Source organism: Aethalodelphis obliquidens, unplaced genomic scaffold, assembly GCF_003676395.1.
Source record: "Aethalodelphis obliquidens isolate GAN/ISIS:26980383/991018 unplaced genomic scaffold, ASM367639v1 scaffold89, whole genome shotgun sequence".
Lineage (NCBI taxonomy): Eukaryota > Metazoa > Chordata > Mammalia > Artiodactyla > Delphinidae > Aethalodelphis > Aethalodelphis obliquidens.
In genome coordinates, this window is record NW_020838033.1 from 4681229 (window position 1) to 4708038 (window position 26810).

The 26810-nt window shown below is 53.2% G+C and overlaps 2 protein-coding genes across 6 annotated transcripts in view; both read left to right on the forward strand.

The window, feature by feature from the left end:
* Window positions 1–8331, forward strand: part of CDC6 (cell division cycle 6) — a 19409-nt gene extending 11078 nt beyond the window's left edge. For all 4 annotated transcript variants that reach the window (XM_027094620.1, XM_027094621.1, XM_027094623.1 and 1 more), the window contains exons 6-12: window positions 303–409; window positions 1173–1312; window positions 2159–2259; window positions 3431–3495; window positions 6433–6635; window positions 7305–7445; window positions 7750–8331. In XM_027094620.1, coding sequence (XP_026950421.1) covers window positions 303–409; window positions 1173–1312; window positions 2159–2259; window positions 3431–3495; window positions 6433–6635; window positions 7305–7445; window positions 7750–7839 — 847 coding nt within the window. In that variant the 3' untranslated portion in view covers window positions 7840–8331. The remainder of the gene's footprint in view (window positions 1–302; window positions 410–1172; window positions 1313–2158; window positions 2260–3430; window positions 3496–6432; window positions 6636–7304; window positions 7446–7749) is intronic.
* Window positions 8332–22094: 13763 nt separating this feature from the next.
* Window positions 22095–26810, forward strand: part of RARA (retinoic acid receptor alpha) — a 35292-nt gene continuing 30576 nt past the window's right edge. The window contains exon 1 of one of the 2 annotated variants that reach the window (XM_027094822.1): window positions 22095–22848. The gene's annotated coding sequence lies outside the window, so the exon portion shown is untranslated. The remainder of the gene's footprint in view (window positions 22849–26810) is intronic. The other variant, XM_027094823.1, reaches the window with a different exon arrangement.

Sequence of the window (26810 nt, forward strand, 5' to 3'; positions counted from 1 at the left end):
ATTTGCGGTACGCGGGCCTCTCACCGTTGTGGCCTCTCCCGTTGCGGAGCACAGGCTCCGGACGCGCAGGCTCAGCGGCCATGGCTCACGGGCCCAGCTGCTCCACGGCATGTGGGATCTTCCCGGACCGGGGCACGAACCTGTGTCCCCTGCGTCGGCAGGCGGACTCTCAACCACTGCGCCACCAGGGAAGCCCTTCAAACTGGTCTTAGCTGTAGGAATGTGACCTAGTGTCAGCCCAGATCAAACAGATTGGAGAGTTAAGGTGAACATGGATACTAATTGTTTCTCTTTTTTTGTAGTGTGTTGGTGTTGGACGAGATGGATCAGCTGGACAGCAGAGGGCAGGATGTACTGTACACACTGTTTGAATGGCCATGGCTAAGCAATTCTCGGTTGGTGCTGATTGGTTAGTGCTCTGTTGTTTATGTTACATGGTGGTTCTAAAGACCTTTTTCTAATCTCTTCAGTTTATTCATCACATATTTTGTTTTGTTTTGTTTTTTGGCTGTGCCATGCAGCTTGCGGGATCTTAGTTCCCCGACGAGGGATTTAACCTGGGCCCCAGCAGTGAAAATGCCGAGTCCTAACCACTGGACCACCAGGGAATTCCCTTATCAACTATTATTTGATCTTACACCAGCTTTCTGCTTTCTTACCAAAATAAGAAAGTTACTATAAGATAATAGGAACCTTAATCTAAGTCAAGTCAACTTTGTTAACTCTGGATAGAAATGACATAATGCTGCATTTCAGAGACAATTGATTTTGGGAGTATCTGATCCTGCTTATAATTGAACAATTCTAAACATAACTCAAAAAGAGCATTCTTCGATGATTATACACATCTTATCTAATGGGTATTGAGGGTGGGGGTGGGGGAAAGTGCGAAGCAACTGTTGGAATGCTGGATTATAACTGGAAATTTTATTCAGTTTTTTGGTGGGTGTTTTTTTGTTTTTTTAATATTTATTTGGCTGCACTGGGTCTTAGTTGCAGCGTGCGGGATCTAGTTCCCTGACCAGGGATCAAACCCGGGCCCCTGCATTGGGAGCGTGGAGTCTTAACCACTGGACCACCAGGGAAGTCCCTTATTCAGCTTTCAGAGGGTTTGGTTTTCCTTTTACGATGATTTGACCAATGATGCTTAGTGTCATTTATCTCCTCCTCAGGTATTGCTAATACCCTGGATCTCACAGACAGAATCCTGCCAAGGCTTCAAGCTAGAGAAAAATGTAAGCCACGGCTGTTGAACTTCCCACCTTATACCAAAAATCAGATAGCCACTATCCTGCAGGATCGACTTAATCAGGTGAGTGCCAAGCATTGTACCAAGCTGAGTGTTCCTTGTATCACCTGTGAAGGTGGTTCAAAAATATTTTGCTTTGATTGCATTACTAAACAGGGAGTTCCTATAGCCCATTCATTTTTATATGAATTTCTACTCTTGGCTCCATTTTAGATGCCTTAGTGTTGGAATAAAAAGAGTTAGAGGAGTCACCCAAATGCTTCTCTAATGGCTTTTTAAAATAGGACCCATGGGGACTTCCCTGGTGGCGCAGTGGTTAAGAATCCGCCTGCCAATGCAGGGAACACGGGTTCGAGCCCTGGTCTGGGAAGATCCCACATGCTGTGGAGCAACTAAGCCCAAGCGCCACAACTACTGAGCCTGCGCTCTAGAGCCCGCGAGCTACAACTACTGAGCCCGCGTGCCACAACTACTGAAGCCTGAGTGCCTAGAGCCTGTGCTCCACAACAAGAGAATCCACCTCAGTGAGAAGCCCGCCCACCACGAAGCCCGCCCACCCCGCTCACCGCAGCTAGAGAAAGCCTGTACGCAGCAACGAAGACCCAACACAGCCCTAAATAAATAAATAAATTTATAAAATAGGACCTATGAAAACACTTTCTCTATTGGAAATGACCAAATAGATTTTAGTTTAGTTTAGTTTTGCTAATTTGAGTTTCAAGTGCTTTTTTTTCCCTTTGTGAACCTCTACCACATTCCTACAAAATGCTTAAATGTATGAAATCCCCATTTACTTCTAAGCAGAAAAGGCGTCTTAGACCCTAAAGGTTGGTCAATCAAGTCTGGGACCTAAATTGCAGAGGGGAAGTCTTATAGTTCAAACTGTCATCTTCTATGTCTTGTTCAAAGGCATCTAAAGATCAGGTCCTGGACAATGCTGCCATTCAGTTCTGTGCCCGCAAAGTCTCTGCTGTTTCGGGAGATGTTCGCAAAGCGCTAGATGTTTGCAGGTGAGTTATGGCACTGTTGGCTGCTTTTATTAAAAAAAAGAAGTGCTGTTGATTGTCTCATGTAACTCAAGTGAATGTGGCTTAAGAGGCTCCATTCTGCCACTTTTTACGCTCAGAAAGGAGGACTTGTTTCTCAGTGGGGAGCTCTGCATTTCCACCGGTGTTAATGTCTGAAACATTATCAGTCCATTACCTACAGAGGGAGAAACAAATGAGATGTTGCTGGCACTCCCTGTGGTGATTATAGATTGGTTAATTACATTTGTATTAAAAAAGACTCCAGTTTACTTTTCCATTAGCTGGTCTCAAGCAGGTTTATTTATGGACCTGAACCATCTTTGCCTTTAGACTTTTTTTTCCCTTCCTTTGCTTTTGTGAGCACCCCTTCCTCCAGTTGGTGGTCCCCCACAGTTGTACTCCAGACCTCTCTCTCCCTTCCCATCCCCCGGCCCCTCCTGCTGGGGAAAGCCTCTGTGCTGACTGATGAAATTTCTTCCTTCCCAGTAGGGACACTTGGTCCATTAAAATGATACTTGCTGTGTTGGCCCGCTGGTCCAACTTCCCCCTACTGCGATGCAGAAGATCCAGGTCTGGCTTATGGCTTCCTGTGGGCAAAGTACTTTGGAGAGAGCAGTGGGAGAGTAAGCTCTTCCTATTGCTAGATGGTGTCATCCTGGATTTGAAAGTTTCCCCTAGTCAGCGAACTACTTGGGTAAAGACTGCAACTATGAGCAAGAGTCAAGTAGGCCAGTGTGGTTCTAGCCTACACATATCCTGTGCGGAGATAACTGAGGACCCTCCTCTTAGGTCTGGTGTGTATGGGCGGTACTGGCTCTCTTAGTCAAGCACCCACACTACGTGTCCTCTCTCCCATCCATGACAGGTTTTCCTTGTTCAAAATGTTATCATTGGCTCAGTGTACGATGACTTACTTGGCCTCTGTAATAGGAAACCATGTAGTGTTGAAGTTTCTCAGATTCCCTGGTCCATGAATTATTTCAAGGCAATTAAGTCCCCTGGAGCTGAGACATAACCCAGTTTTGTCTGGGGGCTTTAAAGTTATAAGACATGTTGCTTTTTGTTAATGTGCCTGTTTTTGAGCTTTGGTGGTTTGGTGTGGTGTTTGGTTTGGCTCAGCCTAAATTAATTTTAGAAATTTTTTTTTTTACAGGAGAGCTATTGAAATTGTAGAGTCGGATGTCAAAAGCCAGACTATCCTCAAACCACTGTCTGAATGTGAGTAGTTTATCTCCTTTTTGTCTTCCTTTATAATTGGAAGCTTAACTTCTCTGAGGAAAGAGATAGAGAGCTGAAATGAGCATAGTTAAATCCACACTCACCCATTTGTGTACGGGTGTCGTGTTTTTCATCAATTTCATCCACTTTATTTCCATCTTGCCTGCCAGTGCTATAATCCATGTGTTACTGGAAATGAGTTCTCCAGGGTGTTACATGAATGGTTGGGACAGAGTCAGTTTTCTTTCCAAGCTCTAGGAATGAAAACTAGACAGTAAGGTTGGATCAGCTTCTCTCTGGGTACTTACGTTGAGTGCACTTTACATCTCAACATAGGTGAAAGCAAAGCCTGGGAAGTAAGAGAGTCAGACAGGAAAGAATTGTGTTCAACTTGAGATATCACAAGCCTTTAAACAAGTCTAGGAGGGTGGAGGTACAAAGATAGTATTGCTACGGTAAACTGCAGCCGTTTACAAAAATGACAAAATTAATTTTCCTTTCCTTCAACCTTGTTCTCTTAGCTATGGCAGATGTAAAATGTCCATGAACTACATATCTTGTGTTTAATATCCACTCTTAATCTTTAGAAACAGGACAGTCTGATTTGATTGTTTCTTCCTTCACTCCTGCACTGGTTGAGTGTTACTAAAATTGTTTCTAGCACCATAGTTCCACAGAAAACTCTTTTTTTCATCAACTTGTTGAAAGAAAATTAATAAAAGTATTTCAGAATTAGCCAAACTTAGTGCTTAGACTGATAGGTAATATTTGCCAATGCATAGACTAGATACTGGTTTCTCTTCAACTTTTCACATTATTCCCTTTTTTCCCTTACCAATAACATTTAGGCTTATCAGTGGACCCTGTGAGCACCGCCTACACACATACAACTAAAAGGGGTTGTGAATTCCTGTCATAAATTATTAATCTAATTCCTGTCTTTTGACCTCTGGTAGGTGTGGTTAGCTTTTTACAGGCTCCGGACGCGCAGGCCCAGCGGCCATGGCTCATGGACCCAGCCGCTCCCCGGCACGTGGGATCCTCCCAGACCGGGGCACGAACCCGTGTCCCCTGCATCGGCAGGCGGACTCTCAACTACTGAGCCACCAGGGAAGTCCCGGTGTGGTTAGCTTTTAATGGCTCTAGAAAGCTATAGGGAGACTGACTTGAAATAAATATAAGAGGACACTCTCCAATAAATAGCACTAACTGGGCTTTGACACAGTGTGGGTACACCAGTGTTGAAGATACTCAGACACAAGCTGGATAGGTGACCACTTTTTTTTTTTTTTTTTTTTTTTTTTTTGCTGTACGCGGGCCTCTCACTGCTGTGGCCTCTCCCGTTGCGGAGCACAGGCTCCGGACGCACAGGCTCAGCGGCCATGGCTCACGGGCCCAGCTGCTCCGCGGTATGTGGGATCTTCCCGGACCGGGGCACGAACCCGCGTCCCCTGCATCGGCAGACGGACTCTCAACCACTGCGCCACCAGGGAAGCCCAGTGACCACTTTTTGGGATTGTTTTGAAGAGACTCAGCTGTTGGTAGGGAGCGAGACTAGACCTCTAAATTCCTCTCAACTTTAAGATTCTGCTTGTTTGATCGCTGATCTCCAGTTTCTCCATGATGATTAGTCCTCGGTAGCATCCCATTTGTGATCATGAAATAGAAGCAAACTCTTGTGAGACAACTGACCTGGTCTCAGGAAGTAACCTTAGGCAAAGGTTGTTACAGAGCAAATCGCTCCCCTGTCTTGCAATTCCTGTGTCCAAACAATGAGGCCACAATCCTCCGAAGCTTGTTGGCAGTTTCCCAACCTCCAGACTCTGAGATGGTGCTATCTGCTAAGATATCCAGTGACATTTTCTCAAGTGTTGCTCTCCTGGAGATCAGCTTGGGCAAATGAACCCAACCTCAGAGGTCATTTGGGGAGGCTATCTAGAGGACTTAGGTAGGATTGTCCATGTTTAGCCACTCTTTTTTTGATGTGGACCATTTTTAAAGTCTTTATTGAATTTGTTACAATATTGCTTCTGTTTTATGTTTTGGTTTTTTGGCCGTGAGGCATGTGGGATCTTAGTTCCCCAACCAGGGATCGAACATGCACCCCCTGCATTGGAAGGTGAAGTCTTAACCACTGGACCGCCAGGGAAGTCCCCTAGCCACTCATTTGATTTGAAATATTAGGTAATTTTTTGAGCCTTTAAAAATGACCAGGGACTTCCCTGGTGGCACAGTGGTTAAGCATCTGCCTGCCAATGCAGGGGACACAGGTTCGAGTCCTGGCCCGGGAAGGATCCCACATGCCGCGGAGCAACTAAGCCTGTGCACCACAACTACTGAGCCTGTACTCTAGAGCCCACGAGCCACAACTCTGGAAACCGGTGTGCCTAGAGCCCGTGCTCTGCAACAAGAGAAGCCACCGCAATGAGAGACGCCCGCCCCACAACAAAGAGTAGCCCGTGCTCGCCGCAACAAGAAAAATCCTGCTCGCAGCAACAAAGACCCAACGCAGTCAAAAATAAATAAATGAATTTAAAAAAAAAAAAAAAAGACCAGGCCCAGCCATCTTTGTTTCAAGGTTCTATCCTTTGCCTTTGAGATATTAGGAACCTTCCAAGCAAGGCTGAGTACATTGGTTCTCTGTCTGGTCCTTATTCTTTCATGAGGTGGATTTTGTCTCTCTGACATTAAATTGCACTCTACAGGATAAAATTGCTCACTGTTCTGCCCAGAAGAAGGATAACTGTACTTTCCAAGTCATGTCACACTTTGGCATCTTTCTAAGGATCACATTTTGTCTCATCCTTTGGCTTCTAGTTACAGAATTGGAACTTCTGCTTTGCTCTTGAATTTCCTTCTGTTAAAACTTAATATCATCTGTCTCAATACCCACAATATTTTAAAAATCTAATTAAGCTTGATTTATTTACTTTATAGGTAAATCACCCTCTGAGTCACTGGTTCCCAAGCAGGTTGGTGTTATTCACATATCACAAGTCATTTCGGAAGTTGATGGAAACAGAATGACTTTGAGCCAAGAAGGAGCACAAGATTCCTTCCCTCTTCAGCAGAAGATCTTGGTCTGCTCTTTGCTGCTCTTGACCAGGCAGCTGAAAATCAAAGAGGTCACTCTGGGGAAGGTTAGTTGGGAATCTCAGCAGATGGAGCTGGGGTGGAGATGAGAATCTGCTTTGCAGAGCAGATATTTTCCAAAAGGCCTATCACGCTCCAGCTGATGTGAATTAAAAATGGATTTTAACAGTAAGAATAAGTACTGGTATCATGTAAAAGGCAGCTGACTTTATTTCCCTTGGGTTGTGGTTGAGACTTTACCATTAATCTTCTCCCCTTTATTTCTGCCTCTCCCTATGAAATATATAAAGCCCCTTTCTTGCATTACAGTATAGGTTTTTGGCAGTATCTCCAAAATGCCTTTTCAAGGATTTCATTGAAAAGGGAGAGAATTAGGGTATTCAGATAACTATTTTGCAAACCCAGATTCACATTCTTTTAAAAGATTACAGGGTTACAAGAGATATGACTTTTGGGCTTCCCTGGTGGCACAGTGGTTGAGAGTCCGCCTGCCGATGCAGGGGACACGGGTTCGTGCCCTGGTCTGGGAAGATCCCACATGCCGCGGAGCGGCTGGGCCTGTGAGCCATGGCCGCTGGGACCGCGCGTCCGGAGCCTGTGCTCCACGGCCGGAGAGGCCACAGCAGTGAGAGGCCCGCGTACCGCAAAAAAAAAAAAAAAAAAAAAAAAAAGATATGACCTTTAAGCAACATTTGTTCTCCCTTGTTTCCTCTCAGTTATATGAAGCCTATAGTAACGTCTGTCGCAAACAGCAGGTGGCAGCTGTGGACCAGTCAGAGTGTTTGTCACTTTCAGGGCTCTTGGAGGCCAGAGGCATTTTCGGATTAAAGAAAAACAAGGAAACGCGTTTCGCAAAGGTACAACGAACTGCTTCTTTGTGACATTGCTTTTAACTGTCCTGCTTTGGCGAGCTTATCTTTTGCTAAAGTAAAGATTTAAAAATGACCACAATTAGATAAACAATTTTTTTGTTAGGTAGGGTTTAAGGTGTGTGAAGATAGGGCTGTAGTATGAATGAGATTTTTTATTTTTTCGGGCTGTTGCAAAAGCAGTGTTTAACTTGCTTGCCTCTTGTGAGACAAGTTTAATACGGTAGAAGTTTGTGTAATAAAAACTGCTTTTGTGAGTTCTCCACCATGAAAAGTGCTTTTCTCTTTGCAGGTGTCTCTGAAGATTGAAGAGAAGGAAATAGAGCATGCTCTGAAGGACAAAGCTTTAGTTGGAAATATCTTAGCTACTGGATTGCCTTAAATTCTTTTCTTTTATACTAATACTCTGCCTAAAAGTATCTGGCTGGCATTTGGAGAGGGATGGAATCTTCATTTTATTACTTTATATACACTTAGGTCTGAAAGCAAACATGACCTTTTTTACTTAAAACTGATAAAATTTAAGCCATAAATTCGTGAATATTAGCACAGAATTATTTATCTTTGGGTCTTATTATGTTTATGCATTAAAAACAACCAAGTAGACCCTTTTTAATTACATTCACTGCCTCTACCTCTAGTGTGCCTCTAACCAACATGCTTGCAAGTATACAGACTTAGGCTGTGGAAAGTTTATATATTTATCTCTGTTTCCTCAAACATCGGTGTATTTTAAAGAATTTTTGGACTAGAGGAAGAAGAATGAAAAAGGGGTTGATCCAGGAAAATCAGCAAGTCCACGTGGAGATCTGGAGGACACTTTGATCAAAGAATGTCTTTCTGTTTGGAGTATACTGTGTTCATGTTGCACATACTTCCATGTTGTGACTTTTTTTTTTTTTTTGCGGTACGCGGGCCTCTCACTGTTGTGGCCTCTCCTGTTGCGGAGCACAGGCTCCGGATGCGCAGGCTCAGCGGCCATGGCTCACGGGCCCAGCCGCTCCGCGGCATGTGGGACCCTCCCGGACCGGGGCACGAACCCGTGTCCCCTGCATCGGCAGGCGGACTCTCAACCACTGCGCCACCAGGAAGCCCCCACATTGTGACATGTTAAAGACTCATTGAGTGTCTTGGGCACTCCCAAGCTTGTGGAGGTGGTAAGGAGGATGTGACTACAGGCTGTGAATATATTTATTTTCAAGTTGCATTCTTTGTTTTCTTAAGCAGTCACATTTCAGGAGAGCTCAGACTTTCAGAAGGCAATGTGAAAATTGTGAAAATCCTCCCCAAACTGTCCCACTGTCCTGGCTGCCCTCAGATGAAGCCACTTGTTTCAAGATGCCTTCATCTGGGGTTGGATTTTCAATGACACCTCATTTTCCCAGTCTTCTAGGTAAATGCATCCATACGGTTACTCAAGTCTCCCCTCTCTTCTGGGTTTGGTTTCCAGTGGCATTAAATGGCAATTTGTGACGGGGACGCCAGAGGGCACCATTATAACACTGACTGCCTCGAAAGTGCAGGCATAGGGCTGGGGTAGTTTTGAGAGAAGGGGAAAAGAGAAACTTAAGTTTGCTTCATTTGGGAGGTTGCTGTACTTTTATAACTCGAGCAAATGCTTGGAATGCAAACCATGTGTGCTATGAATGGTCTGAGAGCCAGTGACCAAGTCTGCTGCTCCCTGAGCTCTTGTGCCTCCTCCCGCCTTCCCAACATGGCTTGGGTTTGAGAACTTGATATGTGTGCAAATGATCTGTTGGCCACTGTTTCGTTCATGCTGCCCACTGTATCCTTGCAATGTGATCTGGTCTACAGCAGGTGGTATGGGATAGAAGGGCACACAGAGCCCTCTGAAATGAACACTACCCACCGGTGTGTGTAGCAGCGCATAGTCTATAGACAGGAGTCTGACTGTCTCACTGTCACACTCCTTTACTAGAGCATTCATTCCCTCTGAGAGCAATTTGTGAGGGGAGGACACAGTTCTATACCTAGAAGCTTGGAAAGTGTCTGGGGCTATAAGGGTTAATCAGCATAATTGCAGAGATTGTCCGAAGGCTGATGGAAAGCAGAGACTGAATGGGATTGAGAACAGATGCGGGGCTTGATTTAAATTACATTTTATTGGATGCTGCAGCCTTAAGAGACGTGACTGCTTTACAGTTTGTTTCCACACTGTGGGCAGCTGCTGTCTGTTCTGTGTCCACAGTAGGATCCTGCCCAAAAAGGAGCAGCCTCCCCACCTCGTTGTGTTGGAGGCTTGGCGCCTTCCTCTTAACTGCAGGGCTGGAGTCAGGAACATGGCTTGCCTCGCAGTGGGGCTGCTATGCATCCTCCATGGCTCTGAGCCAAGATCGCGTTTGCAGATTCAAAGGGGCCAAATTTCTTTCCCCTCTACCTCCTTTCTCTCCCTTTCCCCTGGTATTTGGAAATCAGGTTTTCTGTGTACTAGTTTGTTAGTTTCCTTTCCTTCCATTCTCCCCACACTGTCAATTTCTAGGTCATTGATGCTCTTAAGACTTGAGCAATTGGAGCAGGGTTGGTTCTGTCAGTGATGCGTGAAGCTGACTTAGAGTCCCTGTTTGGCTTCCGCTGCCCTTGTGGGAGCAACACCTGATGCATGTTTGTCAGCGAGGTCTTCAGTGTGATTCAGACAGCTGGAGCAGACTGAGGGGGCAGAAAGTCCTTTTCTCACTGAAGCTGACAGCTCTGGGAAGGTGGTGGGATTTTTAAGGGGCTGGGCTGAGCCTGTGCTTACTTGTTTTTTGCCAGGAGCATAGGCTGTTTCACAGGGAGTAGTGGCAGAGATGCTGACCTACATTCTTCCTCTTGAAGGTGGTGGGCTGTGTGTCTGTATCCTGGTTTATTTATTTTTCTTCACAGTAGCAGATGAAGCTTCCATAGAGTGTTGGTGGGTATTGCCATGGAACGCACACAGACACAATAAAACTGGCATGAGTTTCAACCCCAGAGCTGCAACTGACATTTCTGGCTCAGTGAAGACCTGCCTGTGGCTGGATGACTGGCAAGACAGTGTGAGGTCCAAGCTATCCAGAGATCCAGAAAGTCGGCAGAGCTCTCTTTCTTCCCCTTCATTGCTCCCTGCCTTTATTCAGTGTCCTTTTAAGATGCAGCAATAAGAATTGGGAAGGAGGAAAGAGATACGACTTGGGGCTTTTAAAAAATATCTGTGGAGAGGTTACCTTGACTACTGAGGGAGACAAAAAGAGAGAGCCGAGATGGAGATTTTATTTACATTTGTATCTGTCCCCAGCACTTAGTACAGTGCCTGAGACCTGGGAGGTATTCAATAAACTTGTTGAGTGAACAGATACATGACCAAGTAAGATGCTGCCTCTCCCTCCATCTTGAGGACAGTTCTAATCTGGAGGCAGACATTGCTTGTGCTTTTGCACCGAGGTGGAGAAGGCCATTGTGAAAGAGGGGTGCTCCATCCTACAACATGTGTCAGCACAGCATTTATCAGCCTCACAGATGCGTTCCAGTGGCTCCCTCTGATGTGGTATTTTGCTTGAGGCAACTTCCATGTTGCTCCCAGGAAGCCTTGGCTTTGGGGAGAGAGTCCACCTACAGGCTGGGAAGAAGGGGTGCCTGTCTGGATGTTCCCTAATGTCCCTAGAGATGGGCCAGAAGCTGTGCCTCTAGTTGGCAAGGTATCAGGGAGAAACCCACCTCTGATGTCCCACTTTTATTTTTTTGCCGTACGCGGGCCTCTCACTGTTGTGGCCTCTCCCGTTGCAGAGCACAGGCTCTGGACGCGCAGGCTCAGCGGCCATGGCTCACGGGCCCAGCCGCTCCGCGGCATGTGGGATCTTCCTGGACCAGGGCACGAACCCGCATCCTCTGCATCGGCAGGCGGACTCTCAACCACTGCGCCACCAGGGAAACCCTCTGATGTCCCACTTTTTAACTTCTGGGGAAAGATGTGATCTCCGGTTCCTCCCGAAAAGATCAGGTGCCCTCGAAGACATTTCTGTCTTAAGCTACGAACAGCAGCAGGTCTCCGTCTCCCAGAAGAGGTGGTTCTGTAGTGGAAGAAGCCTTGCCCTCTGGCCTCCGCTTGATTTCAACCCCAGCCCAAGGCGCTGGCAGGAGAAGCTAATTGGGTGCAAGGGGCCTCGGTGAAGGCTGTCTGAAGACTGGCGAAAGGAGAGAGCCAGCTCTTTTTTAAAAAAGCTCTAATTGAGTTCTGAATCAGCCTGGCTCCCTTTGATCCCTCCTCTGTTTCCCACACTGCCTGAAAGAGCTAGATCAGCACTTTATAACAAGGGTGCGTCTGCTCCCCACACCCCCACACACCCCCACCCCCACCCTCGTGCTCTCTGCTGCCGCCATCCACTGCTTGTCTCCTTCAGTTAAGATAATGAAGATGCTGAGAGATAAAATGTGTATTTAATAAGGGTGGGGGGAGGGAGGCGGGAAGGGGCAGCAGGGGCCTTCCCTAGTTTGGGGCCCCGCCAAGACTCAAGCTGAAGGCGAAGCCAGAGTAGGACTTGGCCCCAGGGTGTAGGGGTTTCCGGCCCCGATCCCGCTGACTTCACTGCCTGCTGCTTGCCCTAAATTCCCCCACCTCCACCCTCTCAGCCCCACACTCCTTTCTTTCCTCCCTGCTCGCTCCCAGTGGCAAAAAGGGAGTCTTGCTTCAACCTTATTTTCAGCTGGTAGCTTGGCCTTTGGTGCAGTGCCCCCCACCCCAGAGTCAGCTGCAAGGTCGGGCTAGGGCAGCCCCTCCAGCCTGGGCCTGTTGAAGCTGTGGGTTCACAGTATGGGGTGGGGGGGGGTGAAAAAGGCTGGAGTTAATGAAGACCAGCTGTAGCCTGGGTTCTGCCCACAGTTAGCTGCAGGCCATCCTTTGGTGGTGGTTGGAGGGATGGAGGTGTGTGACCTCCATCCCTGGGCACAAGGATATCCTGTGGCAGCTGAGGTCTGTGCTGCTCTGTGAGCATGGCTTTATCCTTAGGTTGTAAGGGAGTAGTCTGTTTCCCTCTTCCTCTACTCCTCCCCTCCCCAAATGACACTCAGCCCTTATTGAGCTTTATAACTGTAGTGGTGGCCCAGCTGAGATTTGAATATCTCCGGGCTCTTCTGTAAACACTCATTAACTGCCTGGGAAGAACCAAGAACCCTGTTTAACAGCTGGGAGAGAACTGAGGCAGATTAGGGTGAAAGGCTTGACCTGAGCTCACCCCATGGACTCCACCCCGGGGCCCTCCAAACTTCCCGTCCAGCTCCTTTCCCCAGTTCCTGCCTCTTCTAGGAAGAAGCCATGCCCTCTCCCTTCCCTCGACTCTGTCCCTGACTTCCCCTGGCCCTTCACCCCATGACATTTTCCCTGCCCTGGTGCTGGAGATATGTGCAACTCTCCTTGCAAAATGTTCTCCCCCCAGCCCTCTGCAGCTTTCCCTGGCCCACCTGGCCCACCAACCCTGAGTTCTCCCTCTGGAGAAGGTGGGCTATCCTAAACGGGGTCTGTAACCTTGAAGTTGATCCAATTGTGCATAAGAGGCCCTCTGCCCCTCTATATTTATCCTAAGTCGTACCTGGGAAAATATTCTTTCTTTTACGTATTCATTCTAGTAAAGTCTCAGGATCCTATTAAGGGCTGGGTAGGGGCCCGAGTTGACCCCTAGGTTCTGCATCCCCTTCGTTCACTGACAATTGCCATTTCTGCTAATGGATGTAACCCAAATTCCCCCAGGCCCACCTGCTTATACTCTCACCTGGCTCTGTATATCGGCACACACTCCCAGATCTAAGGATATAGAACTGCCAGTTTCCAACTGCTATCCAAGTCATACTGCTCTTTTTACTTGCTGGAAATCAGGACTTTTATTTCCCACTTGACGTGGTCTTCTAGGCAGTTAGGAATAGTGGGGGAGAGAAGGGGAGACTGTGCTCTGTCTAGGAGGGGGAGGGTAGAAGTGAGCTCCCATCCAAAGTGAACTCCCCCTTCCCCAAATTCTCAATAGCCAAGCTACTTGGGAGTGATTAGGAAAGCGATCTTAACCCCAGCTTCAGTCCCAAAGCCCAAATTCATCTGGTCAGGGCAGGCAGAAGAAATGTCTTCTCCTGTCCCATAATATCCTCAGCTAAAATCAACCATGTGCTGTGAATTTGACACTGGGGACTCTTGCTGTCCCAGCCCATGACTCAGACCTCGTCTTTCTACAGTGAGTTCTTTCTGCCCCATCAATTCAGCTCTGCATCCGCTGACCCAGTCAGGGACAGTGGGAGAGGGTGGGGAGAGCCTCCTGGTTGGAGAGTGGGCTTTAGGACCCAACGGGAACCCGTGCCTCTTGCAGCAGCCTAACCCAGAAGCAGGGGGGAATCCTGAATCGAGCTGAGAGGGCTTCCCCAGTTCTCCTGGGAACCCCATCGCCCCCCCGCCGGCACGCACCTGAGCAGGTAGGACCACGCACACCCCTTCCCAATTCTCCCTCGGCCGCCTTCCGCCTGGCCTCTCCGCTTCTGATCTGGTCTTTTCCCTCTCGGCAGTTCAGGCTTTCCCCATGCCTCCTCCCCCACTGCTCGCTGTAGTCCAGGGAGGTGGGAGCCTGGGAGCTGAAGGGTGTCTGGAAGCTCAGAGCCCCTGCGCCCTCCGGCGCCCTTGCTGCACGCCCCTCGAGGCATTCCCGTTCTCTATCTAAGAATGGCAAGTGGGGGGAAGGTCTGCCCGGGCCCCAGCCCCTGCACCCTCCTTTGCAGTATTGCCTAATCCCCCTTCCCCCACCTCACCTCGAGGGGAGAATTGGCAGAGCTGGGGTAACAGAGAGCCGGACAGGGAGCCGGACGGGGACCCGAGACTCCCTGGGAGATTTCTCTCTTGCTTCCTCTCTGCCCCCCCAGCCCTAAGAGCTCAGGACTTTGCCCCCCACTCCGTACTCACCTTGTAGAACCAGAGCCCCCTTCCAGGCTCATTGCACACTTGAGTGGCCAAAGGCTTTGCTGGAGGGTAGTGGAGGTTGTGAACAATTCTGTGTGTGTGTGTGTGTGTGTGTGTGTGTGTGTGTGTGTGTGTGGCCTTTTTCTCTGGGGAAAGTTCTTTCAGGTTAAAGAGCTGTCTTTCCCATCCCTGCCAACACCTCAACACCTATGAAAAGCGCCCCCCCCACTGTGAGTCTGTGTGTGTGTGTGTGTGTGTGTGTGTGTGTGTGTACCATATGGTTGTAAGATCTATAATCTTAGGATGGAGGTGACTGGGTGCCTTGAGACATCCCAGAGTGTGGCCCAGGCCAGAACAGACTCAGCCCAGATGGCTGGGGAAGGGGGTGTGGACCAGATCAGGGAGGCCGCCCAGCCATGCCAGCTCCCTGGGCTCCTTGGCTTTCAGAGCTCAGGCTCCTGGTGTTACCCCAAAGCTTCTGCCCTCCTGCAGGCTCTCTGGGAGAGGGTTGGATGATAGCTACTGTTTACAGTGACTTGTTTGTCCCTCTCATTGGGGGCTGAGAGGCCTTGTTCTCTGAAGATCTAGGGCATCTCCTTCTGGCTTGGTGGGTTTGCAGGAGGGGTGTATGGCTTGTCGGGGTAACCGTGTTTGTAAGTGTGGGTGTCGCCTCTGGGCGTAGCAGACTGGGGTGGGGAGCAATGGAAGAGATGGGTCATGTTTTGAGGGAACCCCTCTAGCTCTCTGTGTGGTAGGTGAGTGGCACATCCCTATCTGGTAACTCTGTCTGGGTGTGGGGTGTGTTCTATATCCCTCCATGACCCCCCAGATCCCCGAAGGGTTGGTTTTAGAGGAAAACTTGGATAATAGCGTGACTTCATTCTGCTCTTGACCCAGGAAGGAAAGTAAATTCTGAGTGTGAGGTGTGAGCGGTGCACTGAGAATCAGGCCTGAATGTGAGACTCAGCTCGGTCTTTTAACTGTGTGCATTCATACAGCTCTCTAAGCCTCTGGTTTCTTCATTTATAAAAATGGCTATAGTAACAAGACCCGCTTGCCTAATAGAGATACGGCCATAAAGACCTCATAAAGCAATGTATCCTACAGCCCAGTGCAAATGGTAGTAATGGTGCCGGCGGCGGGGGGGGGGGGGGGGGGGGGGGGGGTTTCTAGGATGGGATTCTCTTTCTAATCTAGGTCATCTCTCCGTCTTCAGCTCCCTTCCCCCATCCTTGCCCATCTGGGGGATGGAGGAAGCAGACAGGGTTTTTGCCCCAGGGGCTGCAGAATTCCCCTAATGTAGGTTGTAGCTGGCCCCCAGCTCTTTTCCTCTGGGGCTCTACACCTTCTCCCCTGAGCCCCATCTCCACCTTCCTCCTGTCATTCCTGTTCAGCGTCCTTGTGCCTGTCTCTCCCCTGCCCAGTGGCCTCCTTGTCCGGCTCACTGGGCAGGAGCCCTAATCGGATTCGACAGCTGAGATATGTGTGGCCGCTGAGAGCAGGCAGGAGGGAAGCCAGTGGGAGGATGGTATGAGGGCTGCCCCTGGCACTGCCCAGGCCTCCTAGGCACCACCTTGGGCCTGCTGACTCCTGGCTTGGCTTGGCCCCAGGGAAGGGGTGCCAGGGGAAGCTCAGGAACGAACAGGCTGGGGTCTGGAGATAAGGGAACTGGAGAACACACCTAGGACCCCAGGACCTCTTTGATATTTAGTGCCCTTAACCTCAGCATTTCGGACTTTGACCAGGAGGAGAGGAGAGTAGGTGAGAGACCGGCTGGCCCGGCCCCCTGCCCATCCCCAGGACTCTGCTTTCTTCTCTCTTCTTGTTCAGAAATGTGTTTGCTTGCCCCATCCAGCCCCTCTGGCCAGTTCCTCCTTAAGGGCCACATCTGGGAGCTGCTGGGGCACCATGTGTCTGCCTCACTCTGGGCTGTTTCCTCCACTCCAAGGTATTTCTCTCATTCACTCTCTGGGCCGGGCGCCAGGACTCCTGGGTTTCCCGCCTGCCTCATGGTGCAGGGCTGCTCTGCAGGCCTCCAGAGAATCGCTAAGCCGGTTTCCTTCCTCCTGCGTGGGGAGGGCCTTCTCCCAGGGCTGGGAGGTGTCAGAAATCCCAGGTGGGTTAGGGGTCGGGGCACTGTAGCCCCTGGTACCCCAGCACCCCGGCCCCTCCCTCCTAACCTCTGACTCAGCTTCAGGGCAGCATCTGCCCAGCCTGGCAGGCATGGCCTCTTCTTGCCTCCAGGCTTCCATCTTTCCGTGTGGGAGCCAAGATCTAGCCTCTTGAGCTTTTTTCCCATGGTATCTGGGGTGGGGGGGCTACCGAAACCCCTCTGTCTGCACCCACACGTTTGGGGGGGGCGGGGGATTAGTGTAATTGAGGCTGGGGCACTATTTTGTCTTCCTTCCAGCTGGGCCAGGATGAAGAAAACCAGCACAAACTTCCCCACACCAATTCCCTCTGCCCTCAAAAGACCAGTCAGTGGAGCCAGGCCCTGCCCTTTCGGTGCCCACAATGTGGTTGGCACTGATTTTTCAGAAATTGGGAAGGTTTCCCTCTAGACCGCTGGCCTCCTCTCTCCTCCTCCCGTGGGGTAAGGACAGCTCTCTGATTATAGGCACTTCTGGGCAGGCCTCCCCCTAGAGAAGGGGTGTGGGATGCCCTCGAGATGGCCAAGTTGGCACTAGCCCCAGGCTGGAGGGCTGGACCTGATTTGGGGCTGGGAGTTTGTGGGGGAGAGCAGGACATGGGCCTCCCTGCCCCCCTCATTTCCTGCTCTTTGGGCAGCTGTGGGCGAGAAAGGCTGCAGGGACTATTTTTAGTTGGTCTGTCCCCTGGCAGGAGGGACGTGCAGAAAAGCACGGGGCAGGCAGAGGGGCTGGCCAAGGTGAGGGTAAGCAGGCGGGTGGGGGAGTGAGGCAGGGCCAGAGGGGCAGCAGACAGAGCAAGGATGCGTGGCGGGCAGGGGTAGAACCTTGAGAGGGGGAGAGGGTCCTGACCTGGTAGATGGGCTGGACTGGGCTCTCTCTGTCCAAATAGACTCAGAACCAGAGGGGCTTTAGAGGTGCCTGGACCATCCCTCCCCCTTACAGAGGGCAAGACTGAGGGCATGTGACTTGCCCTAGGACCTTCAACCAGTCGTTGACTGCACTGGAACCCCAGCCCAGGCCCCTTGCACTGTTTGCTTTTCTCTTGTCATGGTCTCTCCCCCGACCTGGCTGTGCTCCCTCCCCTCCTGCAGCAAGGGCTGGGTTCCTGGTTTGTTTCCTTCTCTGCTTGTTTACACAGGGTCTCCGGTAAACCCCAGCTGGGTGTGTTTATAAGTCTCCACCATGTGGAGAGAGTCTGTGTCCAGGCTGGAAGGAGGTCAGGGCTGGGGTTTGTTTAGGTGGCCTGTGGCCACAGATGTGAATCAAGGTGCTGGGCAGGTTCCAAAAGTCTCACAGGCTGGCGAGCCGGGAGCTTGGAGACCCCCTTGAGAAGGGGCATCTCGGTCTAACTCCATTTTAGAGACCCAGAGAGGGCTGGGGGTTGTGCCTACAGTCCCAGGATGGGTTAGAGACAGACCAAAGGCTAGGATGCAGCTTTCCAGACTCTCCAGAGCCTTTTGTGAGTGCCCATCCTGCCGTGCCTAGGTCAAGGTGGTTGTTTGCCAATCCGCCTCAACCAGGAAGGGGGTAGGCATGGGGAGATTGCTGTTGGCTTCTGATCACAGTCAGAAGTGAGCCCTTCTGAGGCCTAGAGGCAGAGGCAGCTGGTTGGAGGTGCAGGGTAAGAAAGTTCAGTGCAGAAACGTGGTTCCTCAGAATTCAGCCTCATCCCCAGGGCCACCATGTTGCACAGCTGCAGGGGGCGCCATTCCATAGACCAGGGTATGAATGGCACCCTCTCTCTCCAGTTGTTCAGAGCCCTACCTGTGTAGCCGCTGATGGTGCTTCTGTCCCCCACCTTCTTTCTTTGAATCAGCTTCAGATGCTGCTGGAAGGAGGTGTCCCAGACAGGCTTGAATCCAACTCCCCACCCTCCCTCCTGCCACCCGATGGCTCCTAGTCCCCTGCCACGGTCTCAGTAGGCCACAGATTGGGTGCAGGGGCCCCTCCCCCCTCTCCGCTCAGTTTCTATGTCTCTGGGGGGCTTTCTTATCATTCCCCCCCCCCATCAGGCAGGCTGCAGTGTATGAGAAATCAATAGTGCAAATGGATTGAGGTTGTTCAGCCGGTCGGCTCCTCTTGGGCCCCATCAACTCTCCCAGGACTTGGGGAGTTACTCAGTCCACTTCTGGCTCAACATACGCAGAGATACACACACCTAGTGGTTGTAGCCTGGGCACTGAGCACGGGAATTATTCTTTCTGTCCATCGCTGTCTTCTCTCTCATTCTCTCTCTCTCCCTCTCTCTCATATACTGGGCTGGTCTTAGCATGACAAATACCCTTGAACACTTATTGTTTTCTAGCTTGGGTGGAGTCCACTGCCAGCCAGAGGTGGGAGGGGAGCAGGTGGGTGAGGCAGGCTGTGCCCAGGGAGGAGGACGAGCTGGGGAAGGGATTGGGTGGCAGCCCACCCCATCAGCCTCTGGTAACTCGATCCCTGCACCCCACCCTCCCGATTCCCCTCCTGCTGAACAACTTCAGCAGCTGCTGGCAGAAGCAGGGCTGGCAGAAGTGTGTATGAGTGCATGTGTGTATTTGGGGGGGGGGGCGGGTGGTGGTGAGAGGGGCTGTGGCGGCAGGAGGTGTTGCCAAGACATGTTAAAGGAGACTCACAGCCTGGGTACAACTTGGGTGGCAGGCGGAGGCGGGGCTGGGAGAGTGGGTGGTGAGTGATGGGCAAAGGGCAGGCTTCAGGGGAGAGGCAGGGCAGCCCAGGGGGTCTCACAAAACTTGTCTGCACTGGAGCAGGGCCTGGCATGGTGGGGGTGAGCAGTGGGGAGGGGGCAGGGGTGGGTAAAGCCATGGCTTGCCCCAGGATGCCTGTAATGCACATAACCATGGAGGACACAGCCTGCCCCTGTCCCCAGTCCCTGGGCTGTTCCTGCTGGATATCACAGTCTCGGTGACTAAGTCACTTCTGTCCTGGGGCTGGCAAGGTGCCAGGCTCAGCTCTTCTCGGTAGGTGAGTCACTGCCCTGGCATCTCCCCCGGATGCAGCTGAGTCACTGGCCGTGCCTGCTGGGCAGGTGGGCATCGTGCTTGCGGGTGGGGTTGGGGACTATGTGTGGAGCCCCCAGCATCTTCTCTGATCTCTCTCTGGCATGCCCTGGCCCCACCCACAACTCTGCAGAGCCAGGCAAGGCTGGTGTTTCTTCCATATGCTCTGCTGAGAGGGTAAAGGAAGAGGGAGCAGGGTACCGCATGGAAATGTATTTCGTTCAGAGTAAATGGGAGGGCGTGTGAGGAGGGGATTGTGGGTTTGAATCTTAGGTCTGCCATCGACAAGCTGTATGACCTTGAGCAAGGCAATTCCCTGGTGAAGCCTCAGTTTCCTCATCTGTACAATGGAAACAGGAGCCCTGCCCTAGATGACCCTCCAGGACCGTGAGAATCAGATGTGCGGAGCCATGAGGGGGCTTTGGGGATGAGCTGGGTGGCTGCGGAGGGGGAGAGGAGTCTGTTGGGGTCGGTTCGGGTTCCAGCAGACACCTCCACCCCACTTGCATCCAGATGGTCAAAGTTTCCCATCCTCTGTTCCGATGATTACCAATGATGCAGGAGTTCCCCACAGGCCATGAAAGGGAGGCCTTGTTTTGGGGGAAGTGTGGGCTCTCCCGGGGTGTTTCACAGCTGTTTTGTATCTCCTTTGTCTGTGTGGGGGGCCTGTCACCGGGCCTGCACCTATCAGGGCTCTCTCAGATTTCCTCTAGTGGGAAGAGGGATCCCTGTCTTGGGCAGCCAGCTGCTCAGGCTCCTCCCCCAGCCCATCTCCTTCTGCCTGCAGCAGGGGAAGGGTAGGCCCCAAGAAGGAGTGTCTTTTTTAAGGAGTGAGGAGCACCTGGGACTGTGGCTTTTCTCCCTCTGCCAGTCTCCTGCTGCCTCCTTCTCCCTCCTGCATGAGGGTCCCTGGAGGGTGGTGGGGGGGGTGGGGACACTGGAGTGGGCCCAGCACAGCTGGAGTTCAACTGGGCAGGGAGGGAGTGCCCTCAAGGTGTGCAGGCTGTATGCTTGTATACCTGGGTGCGGATCTTCTGTGCGTGAGCAACTGCCCCCTGTGGGGAGCAGGTTTGTGGGCGCATGAATTTCTTCCCTCATGTGCCTGAGGGTCTACTGCTCTGTCCAGGAGTGTGCCACACCTGCACCCTCTGCTTCATGACCTTGTGCATATGCACAGATGCCTGTCTTGTATGTGCTTGTTCTGTGTGCATACATGTGCATACATATGTGCATACAGGTGTGCTCTGAATGTGCACGTGCGTGTGCACATATGCGTGTCCTGGGTGTGCATTTGCACACCTGCATCTCCGTGTGCGCGAGCGTACCTGACCCTCTGTGCTGGCAGGTGTACATGAAGGCCACCCTTCGTGGGAGGCAGTATACCTGTGTTTGTGCACACTTGTATTTCTGTGTCTGTGGTCCTTCCCCTCTAGCCTCCGCGGGAAGGAAGACTGGTAGAATGTAGGCCAGGAGGAGCCTGTGCGGGCTTAGGGGTTGGCTGGCACTAAGTCCCCTCCCAGGCTGGTCCCTCATCGGGGCGGCGCCCCCTGCTGCTGGCTGGACTCAAGTTAGAACGCCTTTGGTGGGGGGGAGCTGGGGGGGAAGGGGTTAAGCGTCGGCGTCCACATCTGGGAGCCATTGGCGCATTCCTGCCTGCTGAGCGCATGTTTGCGGATGGATCTGGACGGGACAGGGTGGGAGGGGCTGGGCGGGCGGTTCGCACCGGCGGACGGAAATCCAGACGGGAGCGGGAGACGGCCAGGCCCAGCAGGCGGGAAGGGGCCTGGGGAAGCGTTGCCCGGACGCTCTCCCCCTGTGCCGCCGGACCTCAGGGCACAGCGTCCCGCCGACCCTGCTTGTCCTATCTCACCCAGGCTGGGGCCCCAAAGCTGGAGAGAGACAATCAGATACCTCGGTCCTAGACCCGGCTGTGCAACCGGTGCCAGGGTGATCGGGGACTAAACCCGTGTCCACTCCCAGCCTGCGGTTCCTTGTCTATAAAGCGGGGGCCGTCGGGCCGGTGGATTTGAGAGCTCAGCCAGCCGGGTCAGGGGTGGAGGCCTGGGAGTGTGGCACTTCCCCTTCCAGTGGGAAGTCCTGTGGGGTTACTTGTGGCTACTTCTCTGACCAGGGACGGGGAGGGGGGTGTTCCCTATTGATTCCTCTTTCTCTCCCCCAGTGGACTGCTAGAGGTGGGGAGATGGTCCTCCCAAACGGAGCAGCAGGCTGGGAGGGGGCTTGTGGCTGTGTTGGGGATTGGGGTCTCTGCAGAGGGAGAGTAATTCAGATCCTGCCCCGCTGGAACAAGAATGCGAGCTTTCCTGGCTCCTCCAGCCTGGGCCAGGAGAAAGAAGCTTTGGGTCTGAGAGTCCCGTAGCATGTAGGGGTGCTCCTGGGCGCCCCCTACTCGGCTCTTGGAAGATCACAAGAGCCGCTGTCCTTTTTGGGGGAGGGTTCTGGGGTTTGCTGAAGGGTTGGGTTGGGCCAGAGTTCCTCCGACCCACTTGAGCTGGAAACGTGTTTGGGGGAGACGAGGTGAGCAGGTGTACTTGAGGGCGGTCTACCTGCTTTTGCACTCCTTTTTTGCCAGTGAGAAAATTAGGATTTAGAGAGAGGAAGCGACTTGCTCAAGGTCACACAGCTCTCATTTTCAAGGGTTGCTGGAGGAGGATTATAATTATGGGAGTCAGGGGCTTGACAGATAGGGCCGGAGTCACTGTATTCGCTTCCATATTACGTCGCAGTCCCTCTAACCCCGGTTTAGGTGTGAGGGGTGTGTGCGTATGATCCTTGCCCCTGTGAGTGTGGGTGTGTCGTTGGAGGGAAGAGTGTGTGATACCGCACACTGCAGTCCTTTCTCTACCGAGCCCTCCTTCCATTTTTTGCGCAGAACTCCCCCTTCTCGCTCTGAATGTCTCCTTTTGGGTCAGAGGGAGGGATTCTCCCAGATTCCCACGGTCCAGCCTTCTGCTAGGCGCGGCTCCTTTAAGACTCGCCCTTTCCCGGGTCTGTTAAGGGGAGGGGGGGCGTGATACTGTGGGCCCGCCCCTGGTTGCTGATTGGTCGGAGGGCGGACGGGGGCGGGCCCGAGGGTGAGGGCCTCCCCGCTGCTCGGTACCCTCCGCCCCCCGGTCTGGGGCTCCGGGTAAAGTTTCAGCCTCCGCACGTGACTCGCCATGGCTGCTGCTTTCGCCCCGCGCCCCTGAGCCGCGGCCCCCCCAAACCGCTCCTCTCCCTGGACCCCGCAACCCCTGACGCCGAACGGCTCCAAGGCTCAGGGTCAGGGCAGACGCCTTGCTCGCGGGCGACCCGGACGGATTGCTTCCCCCCACTGCGAGGTAACCTCTCCCCCGGGGATTTTAGAGAGCCTCCGGCTCCCGCAGGCATCGCGGCCCCTTGGCCTGCTCCTGAGAGGACCCGTGGGCGGGGACCCGGTGCCGGACGGGTTCCGACGGGAACCTGGGGTTTCCTAGGCTTCCCAACCCCGCGCCACCGTGCTCAGGGTGGGGGAGCCCCGTCTGTCTGCGCCCGTGTCTTCGCGCGAAGCCGTGAGGCGTCTGGGGCCGTCTGCCGCGCGTGTCTCCGGCGCCCGAGCTGTGGCAGAACCGCCGCTGGGAACTCCTGCTCTCTCTCACTTTTCTCCTTACAAACAAGCAAAACAAAAAGACTTTCAAACCTGTTTGGGGAGAGATCGGATGCCCAACGGACTAGCCCCCTCCTTCTTTCCCTCCTGTTATCTGAGCCGCCGTGTGGTTTGGGGAGAATCAGCCCGGGGGCCCACCCCCACCAGAGGCAGCCGGTTGGGGGGCGGGGCCCATTCAGCTGGTGTCCCCCGTGGAGCACGGGGAGCCGTCAGATTGGGGACGGGAGCCAGTGCAGCCAGGGAGGGATGTCTCTGGGTCGGGTGGCACCATGGAGTCATGGAAGCTTTTGCGGGTGTAGGGAGGAAGGAATAGATTGGTCGTCTTTGCTCTGCTGAGGGTGTCTGGGACCTGGTGCCACCCAGAAGGCGGGGAAGCTGCTAGCCAGATGTGTATGTGGGAGGGGGGCGCTGGAAAATCTGCTTGGCAATGCCCCTTCTCCTCTCTGGACATTGCCCTATTGTCAGGCTACGTGAGGAGGAGGCCAGGCCTCCAGTGTGCTAGGCTGGGGATGGGGACTAACTCATGTGGAAATCAGATAAGAAAAGCCCCCCGGTCTTGGAGACGCTTTTCCACCGTTCATCCTACCTTGGATAGGTTGCCCACGTGCTGGCATGGAGGGGTACCCTTGGCCCCCACTAGTGCCAGCTCCCTCTTCTGTAACCAGATTGCCTTCTACCTGCGAGATGAGTGCACGTGTGTGTGTGTGTGTGTGTGTGTGTGTGTGTGTTTTCAGAGGAACACTCCCCCACTCCCCCACCCCATGCTGCTTACCCCCAACCCTCACTTCCGCTCCTAACTGCCATTCCTCCTCCAGTTTCCTGGTTAGGAGATTCAGGGATATCTCTTGTCCCTTCCCTGGCTGCAGTGGTCATAGGGCAGGGTTCTGGGGAAGTGGTTCAGTAAGGTTGCCAGGTCTCGCTAGGAAACGGGCTCAAGCCCCAAACTCTCTTCCAGGGCTTGTGCTTGATGGGGAGGCTGGGCTGGGGAAGCCCCAGGGTGCCGTGGGGGGTGGTTTGGAGCCTTGGGGCTTCCCCTGTGAGGGGTGGAGAGGAGTCTGGGGGAGGGAATAAGAGAAAGAGTATTTGGACCTGGAGGAAGAAGAGGGGTAGTTGTGGAATCAGGGAGTTTGTGGCTATGAAAGATGTTGGTGCAGTGGGAGGGGCTAGGACGTCAGTTCTGCCTGGGAGTCTGGGCCATGTCAGTCCTGAGACAGAGCGGTCACTAGGGTCAGACTGGAGTTGACCCTTGGGAGCTGAGGATCTTGGATTTGGAGGGTGTTAATGAGTGTGCATGTGGTGGTCACCTCAGGACTTTCCCGGCCAGACTGATGAGGGCAGTGCAGATGCAGTGGCAGTTCTGAGAAGACCCTGGGCTTGGAACCGCTTAATCCCGGCCACCTCCTCTTATAGCCCCCAAATCCCCATCCTTCAGGTTGACCCTAAATGCCCCTGCTACCACTCTGGGAAATCTCTCTGGTCCCCCTCCACCTCCCAGCCATGTGGCAGCCTGGCAGGAAGCTAGCTGCGGGCAGCCCCATCCTGATCACCCCCATGCCGCCCTGCTGGGCATAGTCACCCACATGTACCATGACGTGGTTCCTGCCACCGTGTCTATTGTGGGGGGAAAGGGCATTGTCTGAGTGGCCCTTAAGGTCTGTTTTGGGGGTACTGACCCAGACTCCAGTTAATTAGCTCCCCTTCCCCTAAATCATTTGGTCTTGGAAGCTGGCTCTGCCCTCTGGGAACCCCTCCACCCCCACCCCTGTGCCACTCCTTGCTCAGACTTGAGGGTATTAGGTGGGTTGTCCTCAGAACTATGTGACAGGGTGGGGCCTGCCCCCAGATAAAACCTCAGTGCCCCATTCCCTGTCCTCTGGGTGGCAGGGGCAGGGCAGGACCCAGACTGTGCTGTACGGGTGGGTGTGTTTGGGACTCTGTGGGGTCCATTTAGGAGCTCTGTCTGGGTTTGGGGGTGATGGGCATCTGGGGAAGGTAATCCTATCCCTGTGATGAGTAAATGGGGTAATCTCCACTCGCCCAGCACCCCACACCCTTTCTAGTGGTGGTGGTTTGGGGAGTGTGGGAAGCTGGCAGGGCTCCTGGCAAGATGGCCAGGGTTGTCTTGACTTACTGGGTTTTGGGAAAGGAGTGTGGCAACTGATACCCCAGTTCCCAGGGCTTTGGCTCCATGTCCTCTCTGACGCCTGCTGTCTTTCCTCCCTCTGTTCCCCTTTCCACCCTCTGGCTGCTGTACGGAGCCCACAGGGTTTGTGGGGGGATGTGGGGTGGGAGCGAAGGCCTGGCTCTCCGTGTGTGTCCAGGGAGTGTTCTGGGGATGGGCAGGATTGGCTGAGGGAGTCTGGGTGTCCCTGCAGAGTGGGCGGCACTCGGGGACCAGGCCCAGAGTGTGAGAATGTGTCAGTGTCGGTGTGTCTGTCCTGTCTGGCTTGGGCGTGGGCGTCTCTTGCTTCGTCTGGATCTTGCCTCCCGCTCCAGTCCCCGCCCCCCCTCCCTCTCAGCTGGGACCGCCTGCTTGCTCTCTCTCTCTCTCTGCAACTGGAGCCTCCCTTGCCTGTTCCTGGAATTTGGAGAGGAGGAGGAGGAAGAGGCAGGCAGACAGACCTCCCACACTCTAGCCCGCCCGGCCTGGCATCGTGGGGAAATGAAATAGGTGCGGTGGAACTAAGGTTTCCCTGCCTTCCCCAGACCCTCCAACACACATCACAGAGTCCAGGGGGCCAGGTCTTACAGAAGGGGCCTGGGCTGCCCCCTCCCCACCAGGCAGCAGTGCCTCCTTCTTTTACCCAGCATCCTGCTGGCCAGGGCCCCTGCCTGGACCTCAGGCACCACTGTCAGCCTGGGGAGCGGGTGGGGGATTAGACTGCTGCCAGCCTGGCCAGCACCTGTTGCCAACCCCCAGCCCTGTAACTGGAGCAGGCCAGGGAGGGGGGCTGCAAAATGACAGGTGGAATTTCTGCAACCAGGCAACCCCCCACCCACTGGATATGCCTTTCCCTTCCGGCCCCGGAACAAGGAAAGCCTACCCCCCCCCCACCAAGTGTCAACCTGATCTGGTGGGTGATGTCCCTGTCCTGCCTGTGGGGGTTATAGGGCCCAGGACATGGGCAAGGGGATGAGTTTATTGCTGCTTGCCCGATGACCGCCAGCCGCATCGCTGGCTCGCTGGCTGCAGGGCTGGGCTGCCCTTGTCGTGTTTTCTGAGCTCGGCTGCTCTGGCTGGGCTGGGGGGTATGGGGGTGTGTGGATGGGGGTGGTTCTCTGTTAATGTTTTAATTGCATAAAAACTGGGAGCTCAGCTCCGGGCCAGTGGGGAGTCTGGGTCTGGCTAGCCGCCCGGTTTGGGCTAAATATAGTCTGGGACATCTGCAGAGAAGGGGAGGGGGGTGGCGGGAGGTTCCATTCCCCCCGCCTCCGGCCAAGGTGCCCTCGTCTGGGCGAGCACCTTGGAGCAGGGAGGGGGATTCCTCAGCAGGAAAGGCAGGGGAGAGGCGGTGGGGGCTGGGCACTATTGAGACCTCGCCTGCCTGGAAGCCAGGAGACGCCTGAGCTGAACCCGGAGGCTCAGGAACTGGGCTGGAGTGGGGCGCGCCGGGGCGGATCCAGTGGCCCTGCTCGATTTTCCCCAGAGCTGCCTGA